General features: G+C 43.1%; 1 protein-coding gene across 2 annotated transcripts; it reads left to right on the plus strand.

The window, feature by feature from the left end:
• The first annotated feature begins 906 nt into the window (after positions 1 to 906).
• On the plus strand, positions 907 to 15,643 carry LOC110490406 (G1/S-specific cyclin-D2). Of its 2 annotated transcripts, none has more exons than XM_021563787.2 (5): positions 907 to 1,524; positions 2,443 to 2,658; positions 5,004 to 5,163; positions 7,213 to 7,361; positions 12,259 to 15,643. In XM_021563787.2, the coding sequence occupies exons 1-5, from the start codon at positions 1,510 to 1,512 to the stop codon at positions 12,445 to 12,447; spliced, it is 729 nt and encodes a 242-aa protein (XP_021419462.1). In that variant the 5' UTR covers positions 907 to 1,509; the 3' UTR covers positions 12,448 to 15,643. The 2 variants fall into 2 exon arrangements, with proteins under 2 accessions (XP_021419462.1, XP_021419461.1); XM_021563786.2 differs by having other exon boundaries at positions 908 to 1,486.
• Positions 15,644 to 15,981: the final 338 nt, after the last annotated feature.

Consider the following 15,981-nt stretch of genomic DNA (forward strand, 5'->3'; position numbering starts at 1 on the left):
GTCTCGGAGCCCCTGCTCTAATGGGTTCAGTGGGCTGGTATGCAGCAGGAATCTTTGGATCAAGGTGATTTCACGCTCCTCCACGTTTTCCCAGGGCTCTGCCCAGTCTCTGTTACCTCTGTGCGACTTGGACTGTGTGATAGTGGCTGACACGTGTTATCATTAGACACATGCACACATAGCAGCACTGAGCAAAGGGAGCTTTATCTGTCTGACACCTCCGTTTCCCCCAAGGTTTGGATTATGCTGCCTGGTATGAACATGGCAGCCAGGGTTCCATTTGGTCTCCAGCTGAGACTCATGCACACCATAACTGAGTTCTTAAGCTTGTTCCCCCATAGGCCTATATTAATTGCATATCTGTCTGACCTGAAAGTGGAATGCAAACTGAATGGTTTCCGCCTGTCCCCTTTGAAGTAAAACTAATCCAACTAACCTTGACATTCCCATAGAGACAATTCTCCCTTTCTTTCTGCGCATTCTGTTCTCACAAAAACTCAGAAGATGTGGCATATTTAATTTAGTTATTTTTGGTAATGATTGGTAGTGAAAGAGGAAATGTGTGTAATCATCCCAGTAAGATGCTGCTTTTTCAGCTCAATGGTTTTTAGTTCCTTTTTCAACAGTATAGGATACTGTTCTGTAAACATTGAGTTAGTTGAACTAAAGAAAAGCTTGCAGTTTAGTTTGCTAGATTCCAAGCGCTTGATAATTAACACAATAAGTGCCAATTAAGAATAGCCTAGTCATATTCGTTAGCCGTAGTAGAAGCAGTCGCCTGGCTAAATATGACAAACTAAGATGTAAGAGATACAGAAACCTCACAATGCTACTGTGATCGATTAGGTTCATGTCTGACATTTCTTTAGCATTATGTTCGATTTCACTGCATCAGCGCATGTGTGAGACCGGAGTTGGGGTGGGGAGAGGGACAAGTTAAACGAGTGAGGTGGCATTCATCCGGTTCCTGCTTCTAGCAACACAGCAAATGATAGATTGTACAACAAGCTTTTGCTCTATCACTATAGCCTAGCCAACTATTGTGCAGAATGAGATATGCTTGCATCATAGCCTATAGACTACCCTGCGTTTATTCAGACTTCAATAAGCGGCAAGTAGCCTAAAGCCCAGGGCTGAGAGGAAACAGGCTATCGAGAGGCAGGACTACGCTGGAATAAACCCTGCAGTCTCACCCATGCTTCCTCCCGAATAGCCTTCTTCTCCAGCTGTTTTACACTGTCCCCACTACTGTTTTGACGTTATTTATTTTTTCTGCAAAGGAAAGAACCGAACCATGGAACTTCTTTGCTTCGAGGACAAAGTCGTGCTTGCCCAAATTGACCCCAACATTCTCTATGACGACAGAGTATTGCAAAGTCTGCTAACCATAGAAGACAGGTTTCTACCGCAATGTTCGTATTTTAAATGTGTCCAGCAGGACATTCAGCCACATATGAGGCGAATGGTTGCAGGATGGATGCACGAGGTTTGTGAGCGTTTTTAGCCTACATGTGCATTGGTCAGGTATGGTGCTGTTTTCAATGCATTTGTGCATTAGTCAGGTGTATTGTTTGAGGGCATATCTCTCACTCTAATAAGTGTACTGTGTATAGTAAGATTTGATTTATCTAAAACAAATTAGCCTACAAGGGTGTGTGCGTTTTGTGTAAGAATGTTGCACATAGGAGCATGTTCTAATAACTGTAATACGTTTGTCTATTTATTCAGATGGTTTATTAAAGTTTCATAGCATGGTTATTTTGAGAGATGACATGTTGCCGAATTTTTACAATTGAATTCACTGAGACATGACCCATGCAAGGCATGTGGTGCCTGGGAAGTTCCACCAGGCTAGCTAAAGTCATCGCCATACATTTAAGTTCGCTGAATGTCAATATCTTGTATTGTATCGGTTATGGAATCAGTTAAATGAAAGAAGACATTCTAAGCTTCATTTTCATGTTGAATCTATACAATTTGTCCGTTCTAAATAATTATGACAATTGTTTTGAAAAAAATATTTTCACTTCTTGCTGCCTCAAAATAGCAAGCACGCACAGGCTACTTTAGTTTTGGCCATTATAAACTTTAATCAAAGACAAATTACTTTCTCAATTTTCGGGAATGGTTTATGAATGGCTTGTGAACATTATGCATTCAATTTTCCTGCTGTAGCTAATTTATTTATATTTGTAATTATTTTTTGAAAATATGACGGACATGGCGAAGTGAGCTGCGTGGGTGTTTGGTCACGACTTCCGCTCTTTGATATACTTTGATATTTAAGCTTTTAATGCGGATCCACTGAATGAATATCGACAACGTTTGGTTTGCCCATCATGCATATATTGAAATGGGATGTCTGCAGACATTCATGTAAATATTGATAGAGTAATTAAAAATAGTAGGCCTAATATAATAAATAATATTATCTCCCACCAGGTTTGTGAAGAGGAGAAGAGTGAGGAAGACGTTTTCCCCTTGGCTATTAATTATTTGGACAGATTTTTAGCGGTGGCGCCCACTAGAAAGTGTTATTTGCAACTTCTAGGAGCTGTATGCATGTTCCTTGCAACAAAGTTAAAGGAGAGTCGTCCATTAACTGCAGAAAAGCTGTGCATGTACACAGACAACTCCATCACACCAAGGGAGCTGCTGGTAAGAAACTATTGTTTTCTCTTAATGCATGGAAAAGTATGCAATTACTTAAAACATCATACATTCGTGTATAGCCCAATAATTGTGCAATATTAAAGTGTTTTTCTTCTGCCATATTTAGTTAAATATATCAGTGTACAGTTCTGGAGACTGATTCATTCCTTGGCCATAAAGTGGCCATAAAGTGGGCCTGTGCATGCATCAGAGTGCCTGATCACGTCTGAGCTAAAGTGGCCTGTGTTGCCACCTAGTGGCAGTTATCCAGTCTGTCTTGTGGTAGAAGGATTTCAAATGTTTCAACATTGTGGATTAATCATTTGTAGAAAGGAACAGTCGTGCATAAATCCGCAAGGGTTTTATTAATATCCACTGGCTGAGGAAGTTTATATACATTAGTTTCATAATATCCAACTGTGTTTTTCCTGACCACTTTCTCTTAATTGAATGATTGGTCTCTCTCAGGGGACTGTAATTCACAGGTTATTCCTGTGAATCCTGCCCCCCCCCCCCCCCCCCCCCCATGGCATGTCCTACCCATGTTGCTCAAGTGTCCAAATATGAATCACCATAGGAGAGCTATAGGACTGTCCTCTTCTCCTCTGCTGTCCAGCTGCCGGGGTTGCATCATCACACAACCCCTGTGCTCGAGGTTTCCTAGGAAAAAATGAATGGAAACTTATAGGTAGAGGCTGGTCCCAGATGTGTTTGTGCTGTCTTGCCAATTCCTAAGGTCACAGTAATGCCAACTCATGCTAGACGGCACAAACAGACCTGGGACCAGGATGGTGAAATTGAGATTCTTTGTCAATGAGCCACTGCTGGTGCATCAGCTGCGAGAGAGAGGGGAATTCAGGGGGTTTCTAGCAAGGGCAGCTGTCCAGGAAGTGAGCGCAGCAGTGACAATATGACAGACCTCCCTGCACATCTTCAGTCAACATTCTCCACGGTCTTACCATAGGTTAATCGTTTGCATGTGTGGCGCTGTGCTGGTAGGAAACACATATAGATTAATGAAGTATGGCTGACGCTTGTTCTGGGCTGCCCCTATAATCTGAGAGAGCCGCTCAGAGAGGGGCCTGTCCCTGTCCACGCTAACAGAGGGGTTTCAGTAAACATGGGTGTTCCCTGCCACAGTCTCCATCTCGGGTTGACCCATCATCTCAAAAGAGGAAACCAGTCGGGGGGGTCAGCTGAATTTATCACATTGGCTGTTTTGTTCCTTTCCTTTTCCCCTTGGGGTGAGGCTGCTTTTAACATGAAAGCTCCCCGCAGCGTGCTAACCAACACGGGCGGTGCAGACCAAAGACGTTAGCTAAGGCTTGTGACAGGAAGGAAGCAACTGTGGCTGTGATGCTGCTGTCTGGCTGGAACCAGTGGCGAGGCCCGACGTGTCACATGAAGAGTAATGGGAGAACCATGCAGAACGAGAGAGTGTGAAGGAAAATGTTGCTTTGGTGTTGAATGATATCTCCTCTGAATTGAGACGGACTTGTTGGTATGCATGGTATTTCATGGCAAACAGAAGAGGAACAGAATCAACACACATCCCCTCAATACCCTATAGTGCAACAGAATAAAACCATTAAAAGTCCCATGATGGTAGTGACTCCCCATTACTGCTTATCACTTATTAACCATCATTTCACATCATTTTACTTTTAATAAGGTATTTCAGTTGTGTATATTACACTTGTTTTATTTGAGGACTATTATTTAATTCCAAGTCATCTCATCTCTGTAGAGCTGCTGCCTATTGTCTGACAAAATCACAATTTTAGTAGTGCTTCAAAGTAAATAAGGCATATTTTTATTACTGCTGAATACCATCAATCTATTTTCAGGTAGATTCCTTGCGAAGCAACAGCTGCTCTCTATATCACCTCATCGTGCATTGATCTCTTCCGTAGCAGGCGTAAAATAAACCCAGACCGGACAAGTAGATGCGCAATGGATTATGGTTATTGTAGTTAATTACTTCGCTAAACTATATAGAATATTGGCCTGTTGGAAACGACAACACCCTACTACATCGCACAGTTCAGGCTCAATATGATTTATCTCTAGAGAAACTGGACGATGTGCCCATTGAGCTCACAGACGAAGAAGAAAAAACAAATGGCATTCTAATAATTGAATAGACGTCAGTCAATTAGTAGTTTAAAAAACAACATTTTGGTTAATCGTTTAGCACTAATACCCTATAAAGTGTCAGCAGCTTAAAAAACCCAGCTCATGCATTTGTTGACAGTAAGGCTGAGTAAAAGTGGTGAATGCATAATAATGATCCACAAGACATTACAATTCTTCTCATGCTTTGTTTTCTTCCTTCCGTCTCTGTCCTCTAGGAGTGGGAGTTGGTGGTACTAGGGAAGTTGAAGTGGAACATGGCGGCAGTCATCCCAAACGACTTTGTGGATCACATCCTGCACAGACTGCCCCTGCCGAAAGATAAGCTATCTGTGGTCCGCAAGCACACACAGACATTCATCGCCCTGTGTGCCACAGGTAATAACAGGAAATTACCTCAGGAGAACTTCTGCTTCCTGATAGGATAGTCTCGCCTTTTTTCTCGTTAACAATCTATCTGACATTGTGACTCATCTTTGATTGCACTCATCTGACCCTCTACTCAGCAGTCTAAGGGCAGGGAGGGACCACAAACACACATCCATCCAATGGCTGCTCTCCACGTTTCTCTTCCCAACACTTCTCGTAGCCTAATGGGGTCATCTTTACATTAGAACGGCTGCTAAAAGCAGATGCAAGCAGTATCGAGAGCACTTTGAGCATATAAGGCATTAATAGTATAGTTAAAGGAGGCTGGGAGAATCCTCTCAGTGCGTGTTGTGTTTAGGTTAGCCTCTCCCTGTGATGACAGTGGGTGGATGAGTCTCCTCGCCTGCTGTTTGGCTCCCCTTCCACCACCACCTCTGTGGACTAGGGTACAGCAGCTGTGGGTCTCTCTCGCTCTCTCAAAACAAACACACACACAGAGGCCCTTCCAGGTTTGATAAGTCAGAACTGGCAGCCGGTGGTCTTCCTTCCTCCCCTAGCCTCTGTACATCTCTGCTGTGGAGCAGGATGGACTCAGACGCTGCTTCAGACCCTTCCTAAACTCTAAGGATGAATCCCAATGGGGTTGTTTCCTTTATCCTACTGTATTGTTTACCTTTATTTAACTAGGCAAGTCAGTTAAGAACACATTCTTATTTACAATGACAGCCTAGGAACAGTGGGTTAACTGCCTCGTTCAGGGGCAGAATAACAGATTTTTACCTTGTCAGCTCAGGGATTCGATCTAGCAACCTTTCGCTTACTGCCCCAAAGCTCTAACCACTAGGCTACCTGCCCTACCTCCTATGTCCTTGTTCTGATTGAATGGACTGCAGTAATAAGACAGTCTGATTTAGCTGACCTGTAGGCAGCTGCTGCTCTCTCTCTCTCCTATATATTACATCTTTCACGTCAGACAATTTTAGAGGGAGGAAATGTAACTTAGGAAAAAAGTCCACTTTGATGTATTGAGATTTACTGCCATGTGTCTCTTTGATCCGATCTGGCCCATAAGTCCTTGTTTACTACAATATGGTATTCAAGCCATAGGCTCCTTCAATGAGGTTCATGCCCTGTGGCTGTTTAGTGCCATTTTAGTGTTGCATTTTTTATTTGGGTGTGTTTCAGCGGTCTCCCCACTATTCATAAGCTGCCCGTTTTATATCACAAGCGCAAAACAGCCACAATAAAAAAGTCTGTGGTTTAGCAATAATGTAAATGTTTGGGGGTTTATGTGCTGCTCTGAATGTTGTTCTCATGACAGGGGAGCTCTCTGGCCTCTGCACAGCTGGCCTCTTGAGGAGGAGACGAGAGTGGTTGGACTACTCCCTGGGGTTGATCCAAAGCTATCAGTCGCATCCTCTTTCTATAAAGAGAGAGAAGGCCACAGCACAGAGACCAGGGTCTGTGCTTGGCTGGACTGTGCTTGGGCTAGAGCTGGAGCTGAAGCTAAACCCAGTCCACTTTAGGGCCGTTTCCTTTCCTCCAGGCCTGCTTCCTCCCTCCCCCGCCAGCAGGCAGGGCTATTGTCACTGAGCGCTCTGGGCCTGGTTGATGGAGGACAAGAGGGAGTAGTTTCTGGAACTCATTGCTCACTGAGTAGGAGGATTCCTGCTATGTTTTCCTAATCACAGCTGAGGCAGAGTGAGGGGAAAACACACAGGCTCCACCACGGCCATGTTGGACATGTGTTAGACTGTGGGAAAGTTGTGTTAAGCTCTTTAAAAGCTCATATTAAGAGATTAGGAAGATGTTTGAACGTCTTTAAATGCTCAGCTACTTCATTTGGACTACATCTTGACTTGATAGTGCGTCTTGTGTTAGTCTGTGGGAAAGTACAGTTCAACTCAGTTCGTAGCTTATATTGTAGATTTTTCCCCTCTAAATGCTTCCTCACTACTCCTGGACTTGAATGTGCAACTATGATTGTGATTTGTCACTGTTGTGAACTCACTGATGTCCGACAGGTGACTGACGGATCACGTTGTCTCTTATCCTCAGATTTCAGCTTCGCTATGAACCCCCCCTCAATGATCGCTACGGGCAGCGTGGGGGCGGCCGTCTGCGGCCTGCAGCTGGACCAATCAGACCAGGCCCTGAGTCGAGACCGTCTGACTGACCTGCTGGCCAAGATCACCAACACAGAGGTGGTAAGTAGTGTCTATAGCCTGATCCCAGGTCTGTTTTTAATGTTTGGCCAATTCCTTGTTATGTTAATGAATGACAAGGCGTTAGCAAGACAGCACAAACAGATCTGATATCAGGCTAGGTAAGTGCTACATGGCAGACATTTTAGGAGCATGGCGCGAAACTTTTGAAGAGATGGTAATATCAGTGTTGGCGAGCGTATAGCACAACATACTTAATGTGTTCCAACAATGGGCACCGACACCCTCTTTGGCTGCCTGTTAGACTTAGCTATTCACCAACGTTCCTGGGCTTGGAGCACGGAGACCTTCCTGGTAAACAAGAGCGATGCTACAGTATGCCTGCAGTAGTCGCACATTGAAGCTATTTACTTTTCATGGAGTCAGAGCCTGTGGGTTTTGGCTCGGGACCTAGACTGCAGCTATAAAGAGCAGAGGCAAGGGAATGTCTTCTTAGAACCCAGGGCCCACATTCTTGTGGTAGAACACAGGCAGGCAGTTCCTTTGCATGGCTCCCACTTTAACTCTTCTCTTATGCCTAACAGAGGCTCCATCTTTCCAGGCGAAATGGCAGATGAGAAACACACAGATTTCCTAACTCCTTAAGATGACATGCATTGAGAGCTCTCACACCATATATATTAGTGGAGGCTGGTGGGAGGAGCTATAGGAGGACGGGCTCATTGTAATGGCATGAATGGAACGGTATCAAACATATGGAAACCACATGTTTGAGTCTGTCCCATTTATTCCATTCCAGCCATTATTATAGCTCCAGCCTCCACTGCTATGTGGGTGTGTGGGGCAAAAAAATATTTAGTCAGCCACTAATTGTGCAAGTTCTCCCACTTAAAAAAGATGGGAGAGGCCTGTAATTTTCATCATAGGTACACTTCAACTATGACAGACAAAATTAGAAAAAAATCCAGAAAATCTCATTGAAGGATTTTTAATGAATTTATTTGCAAATGATGGTGGAAAATAAGTATTTGGTCACCTACAAAGAAGCAAGATTTCTGGCTCTCACAGAACTGTAACTTCTTCTTTAAGAGGCCCCTCTGTCCTCCACTCGTTACCTGTATTAATGGCACTTGTTTGAACTTGTTATCAGTATAAAAGACACCTGTCCCCAACCTCAAACAGTCACACTCCAAACTCCACTATGGCCAAGACCAAAGAGCTGTCAAAGGACACCAGAAACAAAATTGTAGACCTGCACCAGGCTGGGAAGACTAAATCTGCAATAGGTAAGCAGCTTGGTTTGAAGAAATCAACTGTGGGAGCAATTATTGGGAAATGGAAGACATACAAGACCACTGATAATCTCCCTCGATCTGGGGTTCCATGCAAGATCTCACCCCGTGGGGTCAAAATGATCACAAGAACGGTGAGCAAAAATCCCAGGACCACACGGGAGGACCTAGTGAATGACCTGCAGAGAGCTGGGACCAAAGTAACAAAGGCTACCATCAGTAACACACTACGCCGCCAGGGACTCATCCTGCAGTGCTAGACGTGTCCCCCTGCTTAAGCCAGTACATGTCCAGGCCCGTCTGAAGTTTGCTAGAGAGCATTTGGATGATCCAGAAGAAGATTGGGAGAATGCCATATGGTGAGATGGTTAAAAACTCAACTCGTTGTATTTGGAGGACAAAGAATGCTGAGTTGTATCCAAAGAACACCATACCTACTGTAAAGCATGGGGGTGGAAACATCATGCTTTGGGGCTGTTTTTCTGCAAAGGGACCAGGACGACTGATCCGTGTAAAGGAAACAATGAATGGGGCCATGTATCGTGAGATTTTGAGTGAAAACCTCCTTCCATCAGCAAGGGCATTGAAGATTAAATGTGGCTGGGTCTTTCAGCATGACAATGATCCCAAACACACCACCTGGGCAACGAAGGAGTGGCTTCGTAAGAAGCATTTCAAGGTCCTGGAGTGGCCTAGCCAGTCTCCAGATCTCAACCCCATAGAAAATCTTTGGAGGGAGTTGAAAGTCTGTTGCCTAGCAACAGCCTCAAAACATCACTGCTCTAGAGGAGATCTGCATGGAGGAATGGGCCAAAATACCAGCAACAGTGTGTGAAAACCTTGTGAAGACTTACAGAAAACGTTTGACCTCTGTCATTACCAACAAAGGGTATATAACAAAGTATTGAGAAACTTTTGTTATTGACCAAATACTTATTTTCCACCATAATTTGCAAATACATCTCATTTTGTCTGTCATAGTTGAAGTGTACCTACGATGAAAATTACAGGCCTCATCTTTTTAAGTGGGAGAACTTGCACAATTGGTGGCTGACTAAATACTTTTTTGCCCCACTGTGTGTGTGTGTGTGTGTGTGTGTGTGTATGTGTGTGTGTGTGTGTGTGTGTGTGTGTGTAAATATATATATATATATATATATGTGTGTGTATACACACACACACACACACACACACAGTGCCTTCGGAAAGTATTCAGACCCCTTGCCTTCCACATTTTGTTAGGTTACAGCCTTATTCTAAAATTGATTCAAAAAATTGTTCATCAATCTACACAAAATACCCCATAATGACAAAGCAGAAACAGGTTTTTAGACATGTTTGCTGATTTAAATATATATATATTTTAAACAGAAATATCACATTTTCATAAGTATTCAGAGCCTTTACTCAGTCCTTTTTAAAGCACCTTTGACAGCGATTACAGCCTAGTGTCTTCTTTGGTTTGACGCTACAAGCTTGGCCAACCTGTATTTGGAGAGTTTCTCCCATTCTTCTCTGCAGATCCTCTCAAGTTCTGTCAGGTTCGATGGGGAGCGTTGCTGCACAGCTATTTTCAGGTCTCTCCAGTGATGTTCGATCGGGTTCAAGTCCGGGCTCTGGCTGGGCCACTCAAGAACATTCAGAGACTTGTCCCTAAGCCACTCCTGCATTGTCTTGGCTGTGTGCTTAGGGTTGTTGTCCTGTTGGAAGGCGAACCTTCGCCCCAGTCTGCGGTCCTGAGCGCTCTGGAGCAGGTTTTCAATCAAGGATCTCTCAGTACTTTGCGCCGTTCATCTTTGCCTTGATCCTGACTAGTCTCCCAGTCCCTGCTGCTGAAAAAACATCCCCACAGCATGATGCTGCCACCACTATGCTTCACTGTAGGGATGGTGCCAGGTTTCCTCCAGATGTGACGCTTGGCATTCAAGCCACAGAGTTGTCGCTTGGTTTCATCAGACCAGAGAGTCTCGTTTCTCATGGTCAGAGTGTTTAGGTACCTTTTGGAAAACTCCAAGCATGCTGTCATGTCCCTTTTACTGAGGAGTGGCTTCCATCTGGCCATTCTACCATAAAGGCCTGATTGGTGGAGTGCTGCAGAGATGGTTGTCCTTCTGGAAGGTTCTCCAATCTCCACAGAGGAACTCTAGAGCTCTGTCAGAGTATCCATCGGGTTCCTGGTCACCTCCCTGACCAAGGCCCTTCTCCCCCGATTGCTCAGTTTGGCCGGGCGGTCAGCTCTAGAAAGAGTTTTGGTGTTTCCAAACTTCTTCCATTTAAGAATGATGGAGGCCACTGTGTTCTTGGGGACCTTCAATGCTGCAGAATTGTTTCGGTAACCTTCCCCAGATCTGTGTCTCGACACAATCCTGTCTCGGAACTCTACAGACAATTCCTTTGATCTCATGGCTTAGTTTTTCCTCTGTAATGCACTGTTAACTATGGACCCTTATATAGACAGGTGTGTGCCTTTCCAAATCATATCCAATCTTTTGAATGTACCACAGATGGAATCCAATCAAGTTGTAGAAACATCTCAAGGATGATCAATGGAAACAGGATGCGCCTGAGCTAAATTTCGAGTCTCATAGCAAAGGGTCTGAATACTTATGTAGGTAGATAACATGTTTTCGCTTCGTCATTATGGGGTATTGTGTGTAGAAGGCTGAGGATTTTATTTAATCCATTGTAGAATAAGGCTGTAACATAACAATGTGGAAAAAGTCAAGGGGTCTGAATACTTTCTGATGGCACTGTATATGTATATATACTGCGGATGTGAATCTATAATTTTACGTCACAGATTAAATCGCTGTTTTGTTGTCTAAGATATTTCTTTATCACGAAGTCTGCGCTCTTGGCTTACACAAAGGAACCTGAGGCCAGTACAGCAGCACACAGGGACTCAGGGGCCACAGTCAGTCTAAGACTAGGAACAACCCAGCAGCTCTCGATAGACCTGTGGTTATTATGTGGCCATGGCAACGCTGGCGCTAAGACTGCGGCCCATTAACTTTTAGTTATCCGTACATTTCAAAGGAATGTTGGCCTCTTTGCGAGCTGTGTGCACTCTTTAGGGCCCGCGCTTTCGGCTCCAGAGTCAGACCTCCCTCGAGAGGATGCACGGAATCAGGGAAATTACTTTTGAGATTCACCCGCTGTGTCCTGAGTGATGAGAAAGGTTTATTTGGTCTCAGGGCTGCTGTGTTCCTCTCAACAACCCAATGGGCCTTGGTCAAAAATGTTGCACTATAAAGGGACTATGTAACCATTTGGAAGTCTAGCCCATTATTGACTTTAGGACAATTAGGATTTCTACCGACACCTCACGTGTGTTTAGGAGGATTCAAGGGCCCAATGAGTCGCCACTCTCTGCCTGGTGTCTGTGTGCGCTGGTACCCATTGTTCTAGTGACTGACTGATCATGAAACAGGCACGACCACCTATCACAAGACTCATAATACCCTCCCGGTCTGGCCTGCCATGCATGTGACCAAAGCTGTTCCAATAACAGTCAGATGTCGAACATGTAACTGCATGACAGCGTTAACTGTTCGTCCACAGGTGTCTGGGGTCAATCAAGAGTGTGTGTACAGCACCCTAAGTAGAGGTGTTAGTGTATTGATGTCTCTTCTCTGTGTCTGTTGCAGGACTGTCTGAAGGCGTGTCAGGAGCAGATAGAGAGGGTGTTGGCCAGTAGCCTGCAGCAGGAGCAACAGCAGCAGAGGCAGATGGCCCAAGGCAGACCGGGCAGCAAGGCCATGGAGCAGCAAGACCAATCCAGAACCCCAACAGACGTATCCAGCACCCCAACAGACGTACGCGACGTCAACCTATGAGCTCCCCCCCCCCACCACCACCATCTACAAGAGTGACGCCCACCAGCGAGCTCCCAACAATTACGTCGCTCTGTCAATCTATGGGATCTAACAACATTCGCAATGTCAAGCAATGAGCTGCCAGCACATACGCCAAGTCAACCAATGAACTCCCACCACTAAATGCCACACCAACCTACGAGTTCCCACCCTTGTTTGTTAAGTCAACCTGTGAGGTCCCACAAAGTTTGGGTTGGCAATCTGAGCTGTCAACAGCATTATGCTGGAATTATCAACTGATAAGAACTTTTACAAACAATATAGAGAATAGGTAAAAAAAATAAAAATGGGTGGCTCCCATCTATATTTAGCTGGTCACATATTGACATATGTGCCATATTGAATTAAACAAGCTTTTTTAGACCCAATGTATTTGAAAACTTGATAGTGCCTTAGGTTTGCAGAAAGGAAACTTGAATAGATTTGCATCATTGAATTATTAAATATAGAAATATTAGTTTTTTTACTTGATAAAAATACAAAATATAGTTTTTCACTCTAAAAAAGCTAGCAAAAACATTCATATTATTGTATTTTAATTATTGTTATTCTAGATATTGTTATCATTATTTCAATATAATTTAGTTTTATGATTATTATAATAATTGTTAATCATTAGTAAGCATTTATCAATTTCACAGTGGCTGGGTGTTTCCCTCAATTTCAAATACAGGAAGCCCCTGTAGTACTGTGCGCATTACATTAAGTACTGGTTTGGTCCTGCACAGTGTTCATACACCTTTATTTAGGAGAAGCTAATGTACAGGATGAAGAGAGCGGTATCTCCTGCCTGCTTAGCTCTGCATCTGTAGCACTGCTTCCTATTTATGCTCTTATATGCTGGCCAGGAGAGGGCTGGGCCCACTCACACATAACACAAAGAGAGCGAGAGGGTGTAGAGAGACACAGGTAAGGTGTCCTGAGGGTGTGTATATACTGCCCCCTAAGGGTGAGAGCAAGGACAGAACAACTCAGCTGTTAAGGTCTTGATTTCATTGCCAAGTTAATACCAAGCCAATATTTACTTTCTAATTGAACAAAGCTATTTTTGTTGTTATATGTTATTGGGTTGTGTGCTCTGAGAAACTCCTGCATGTTATTAGAAAATTGATTGAGGATCATATATACCTTTTATACCAGGGAGCACTGTTTTAAGTCTGTCAGTAACCTTGGCGTGAAAGCATGTTTTCGTTCTGGGTCAGACAAAGCCAATACTAGGGAAAGGGAGACAGCATGTTGGAGGGATGGTCTTAGTCTGGAGATGAGAATGAAACTACAGTTTGTTAGTGTCAGATGGCTTGTTAAAAAAGTTTTGTAGAGTTGGAGTGTGGAACATTTAGAGCAGTGAAAGTTTGGCAAAAGTGGAGTAGCCTATTGGAGAGTGAGAGGAGATGGCAAAAAGGGGAGGTTTTGAGAATGGAACTAGAGACGGCACGATTGGTGCCATGAAATGAAGGACTGCAAACAGTTCAAATGAGGGGGAAATGGATGAAGACATTGGTAGGAAGCTCTTGTGGCACACCAGAACAAGCCTGTTCTTGATTGGAAGGGCTGCAGGCGGTTGTCATTCTGATAGGTCAAGAGTTGATCACGAGGGAGACGTTTGGTGTGCTGGAACATTTCCTGTAAGGGCCTGTTGTTAAATCCAACTAGATATTTAAGTCATGGTCAAAGACTTGGATCAACCTAAATGCACTTTTAAAAACATGTTCCTTAAAAGCTTAAGGGGATGGTGATCAAATGGGGTAGGTGGGTTTTCTAATGTTTTTATTTTTTTATAATTTTATTTTTTAATTTTAAGTTATTTGATATTCTCTGGGCTGGATCCCCACTTCGGGTGATGCACAAGGACTAGAAGGAATTTCCTGACCAATGAGTAGGAGAAGGGTTTACCAACATGGAACCAAATCAATTGCAATCCAAACCTAGGAAAGCATTAAAAATCACATCTAGACTTGATTATTTGAATACATCCATTTAACTTGAATTTTATTTTTGCCTGCTTCATATCCAAATCAATATGATGGTCCTAAGAAAGGATTACACAATGTTTTTTTTCTGGTTCATAGTTTTTTCTTGTATTTTGTTTTGCTCCACAGTTCAGCTTGTTTTTCAGAGAGAAAAGAAATAACATATGGACTTTAAACCTATAGGCAGAAAACTGCTATTTACTTTTGGCAACCACGTTCACCAATGCAGAAAGTATTTAAAACCTATTTTCTTTTTCTCATGAAACGCAATTTGCTATAAACTGAGAAAATATATGGGTAAGCATTTAAAGTTTTGTTTGTGTTAATTACTTAAAGTAATTGAGTGATTTAAGTGATGAAAGACTAAATGGATCTGTTTTATCTTAGATATATTTTTCTTGCTGCTATTAAGCCTGTTGTTTTTCAATCTTAGAATTGTGATATTCACTTGTGCTGCTAAATTATGAATTTTAAAGAATCCTATTTCCTTGCTTTTTCCTTGCTGTATGTAAACTGGTGAGCGGTAAAGTGGGACACGTCTTCGACTGGAAGTACCTTCTGCAGTTTTCTAAAATAGCATGTTTTACTCTTTCCATTTATCTGGTGTTCTGTCGTTTCCTTGCTGCATTCTACCATTGAAATGTTGTTGTACCTCAGGTTCATTGGACAATACCTCACAACTCAGCAGTTTTTCAGGGAGTTAGTAGAATCAAATCTGACTCTGATGCGTTTTGATAGGTTCTAGATTTTTTTTCCTGGATGAGAGGCAGGAGATTCACGTGGCACCTCCTCTCTTCAGACAACAAGTTCCTTGTCATCCGTCAGATTACACTGATCTGTCGTTGGCCAAGTAAAGGACCAAATACCAGGTATTTCATATACCTAGTGCTAAATAAGAGATGGCTATATAAAATGTATTTGGAAAACAAACAAAAAATATATTTTCTTATTTTTCCTATTTACGAGTTACAACCTAATTGGCACATTTAGGGTCAGTGTATTGGATTAAGTGGAATGCATTTTGTGAGGTACCCATTTAGTGAGTTTTTTTTATATGATCAAAAAATGTTTGTGTGGAAAACTGTGGAATTCCAGTTTGTTTTGACCCCCACCACTGCCAACCACATGTACCTCAGAAGTGTCTGATCCACAACTTCTGTTCAATAAATTTGACCCACAAAAAAGAGTGAAGCATCTTTACTGGCTAGTAATGTACTTCTGTTCTGTGCTGGTTAAGGGAAGGTTAAGCTCATCTCCAGGCTCAAATTGCTGGTGCATAGAGAGCCAGCTGGTGGTTGAGGTAAAGGGAAGGTGAAATGTGTAGAGTGATTGGGTTGGTGGTGGTGTACTGTGCAGGTAAGTAACTATGCAGGCCCATATGAAGGTAAGTTAAAGATTGAGGGTGCTAAATGGCTTCTCATTTGATTGAAGATATCCTGCACCAAAATAGTATTTTGTGTCTGCAGCTATAGTCTGATCTGACCTAGTGGCTGTGGGTTCAAACTTCTTATGGGGTGGGATCCTT

Source organism: Oncorhynchus mykiss, chromosome 15 (genome assembly GCF_013265735.2).
Source record: "Oncorhynchus mykiss isolate Arlee chromosome 15, USDA_OmykA_1.1, whole genome shotgun sequence".
NCBI lineage: Eukaryota > Metazoa > Chordata > Actinopteri > Salmoniformes > Salmonidae > Oncorhynchus > Oncorhynchus mykiss.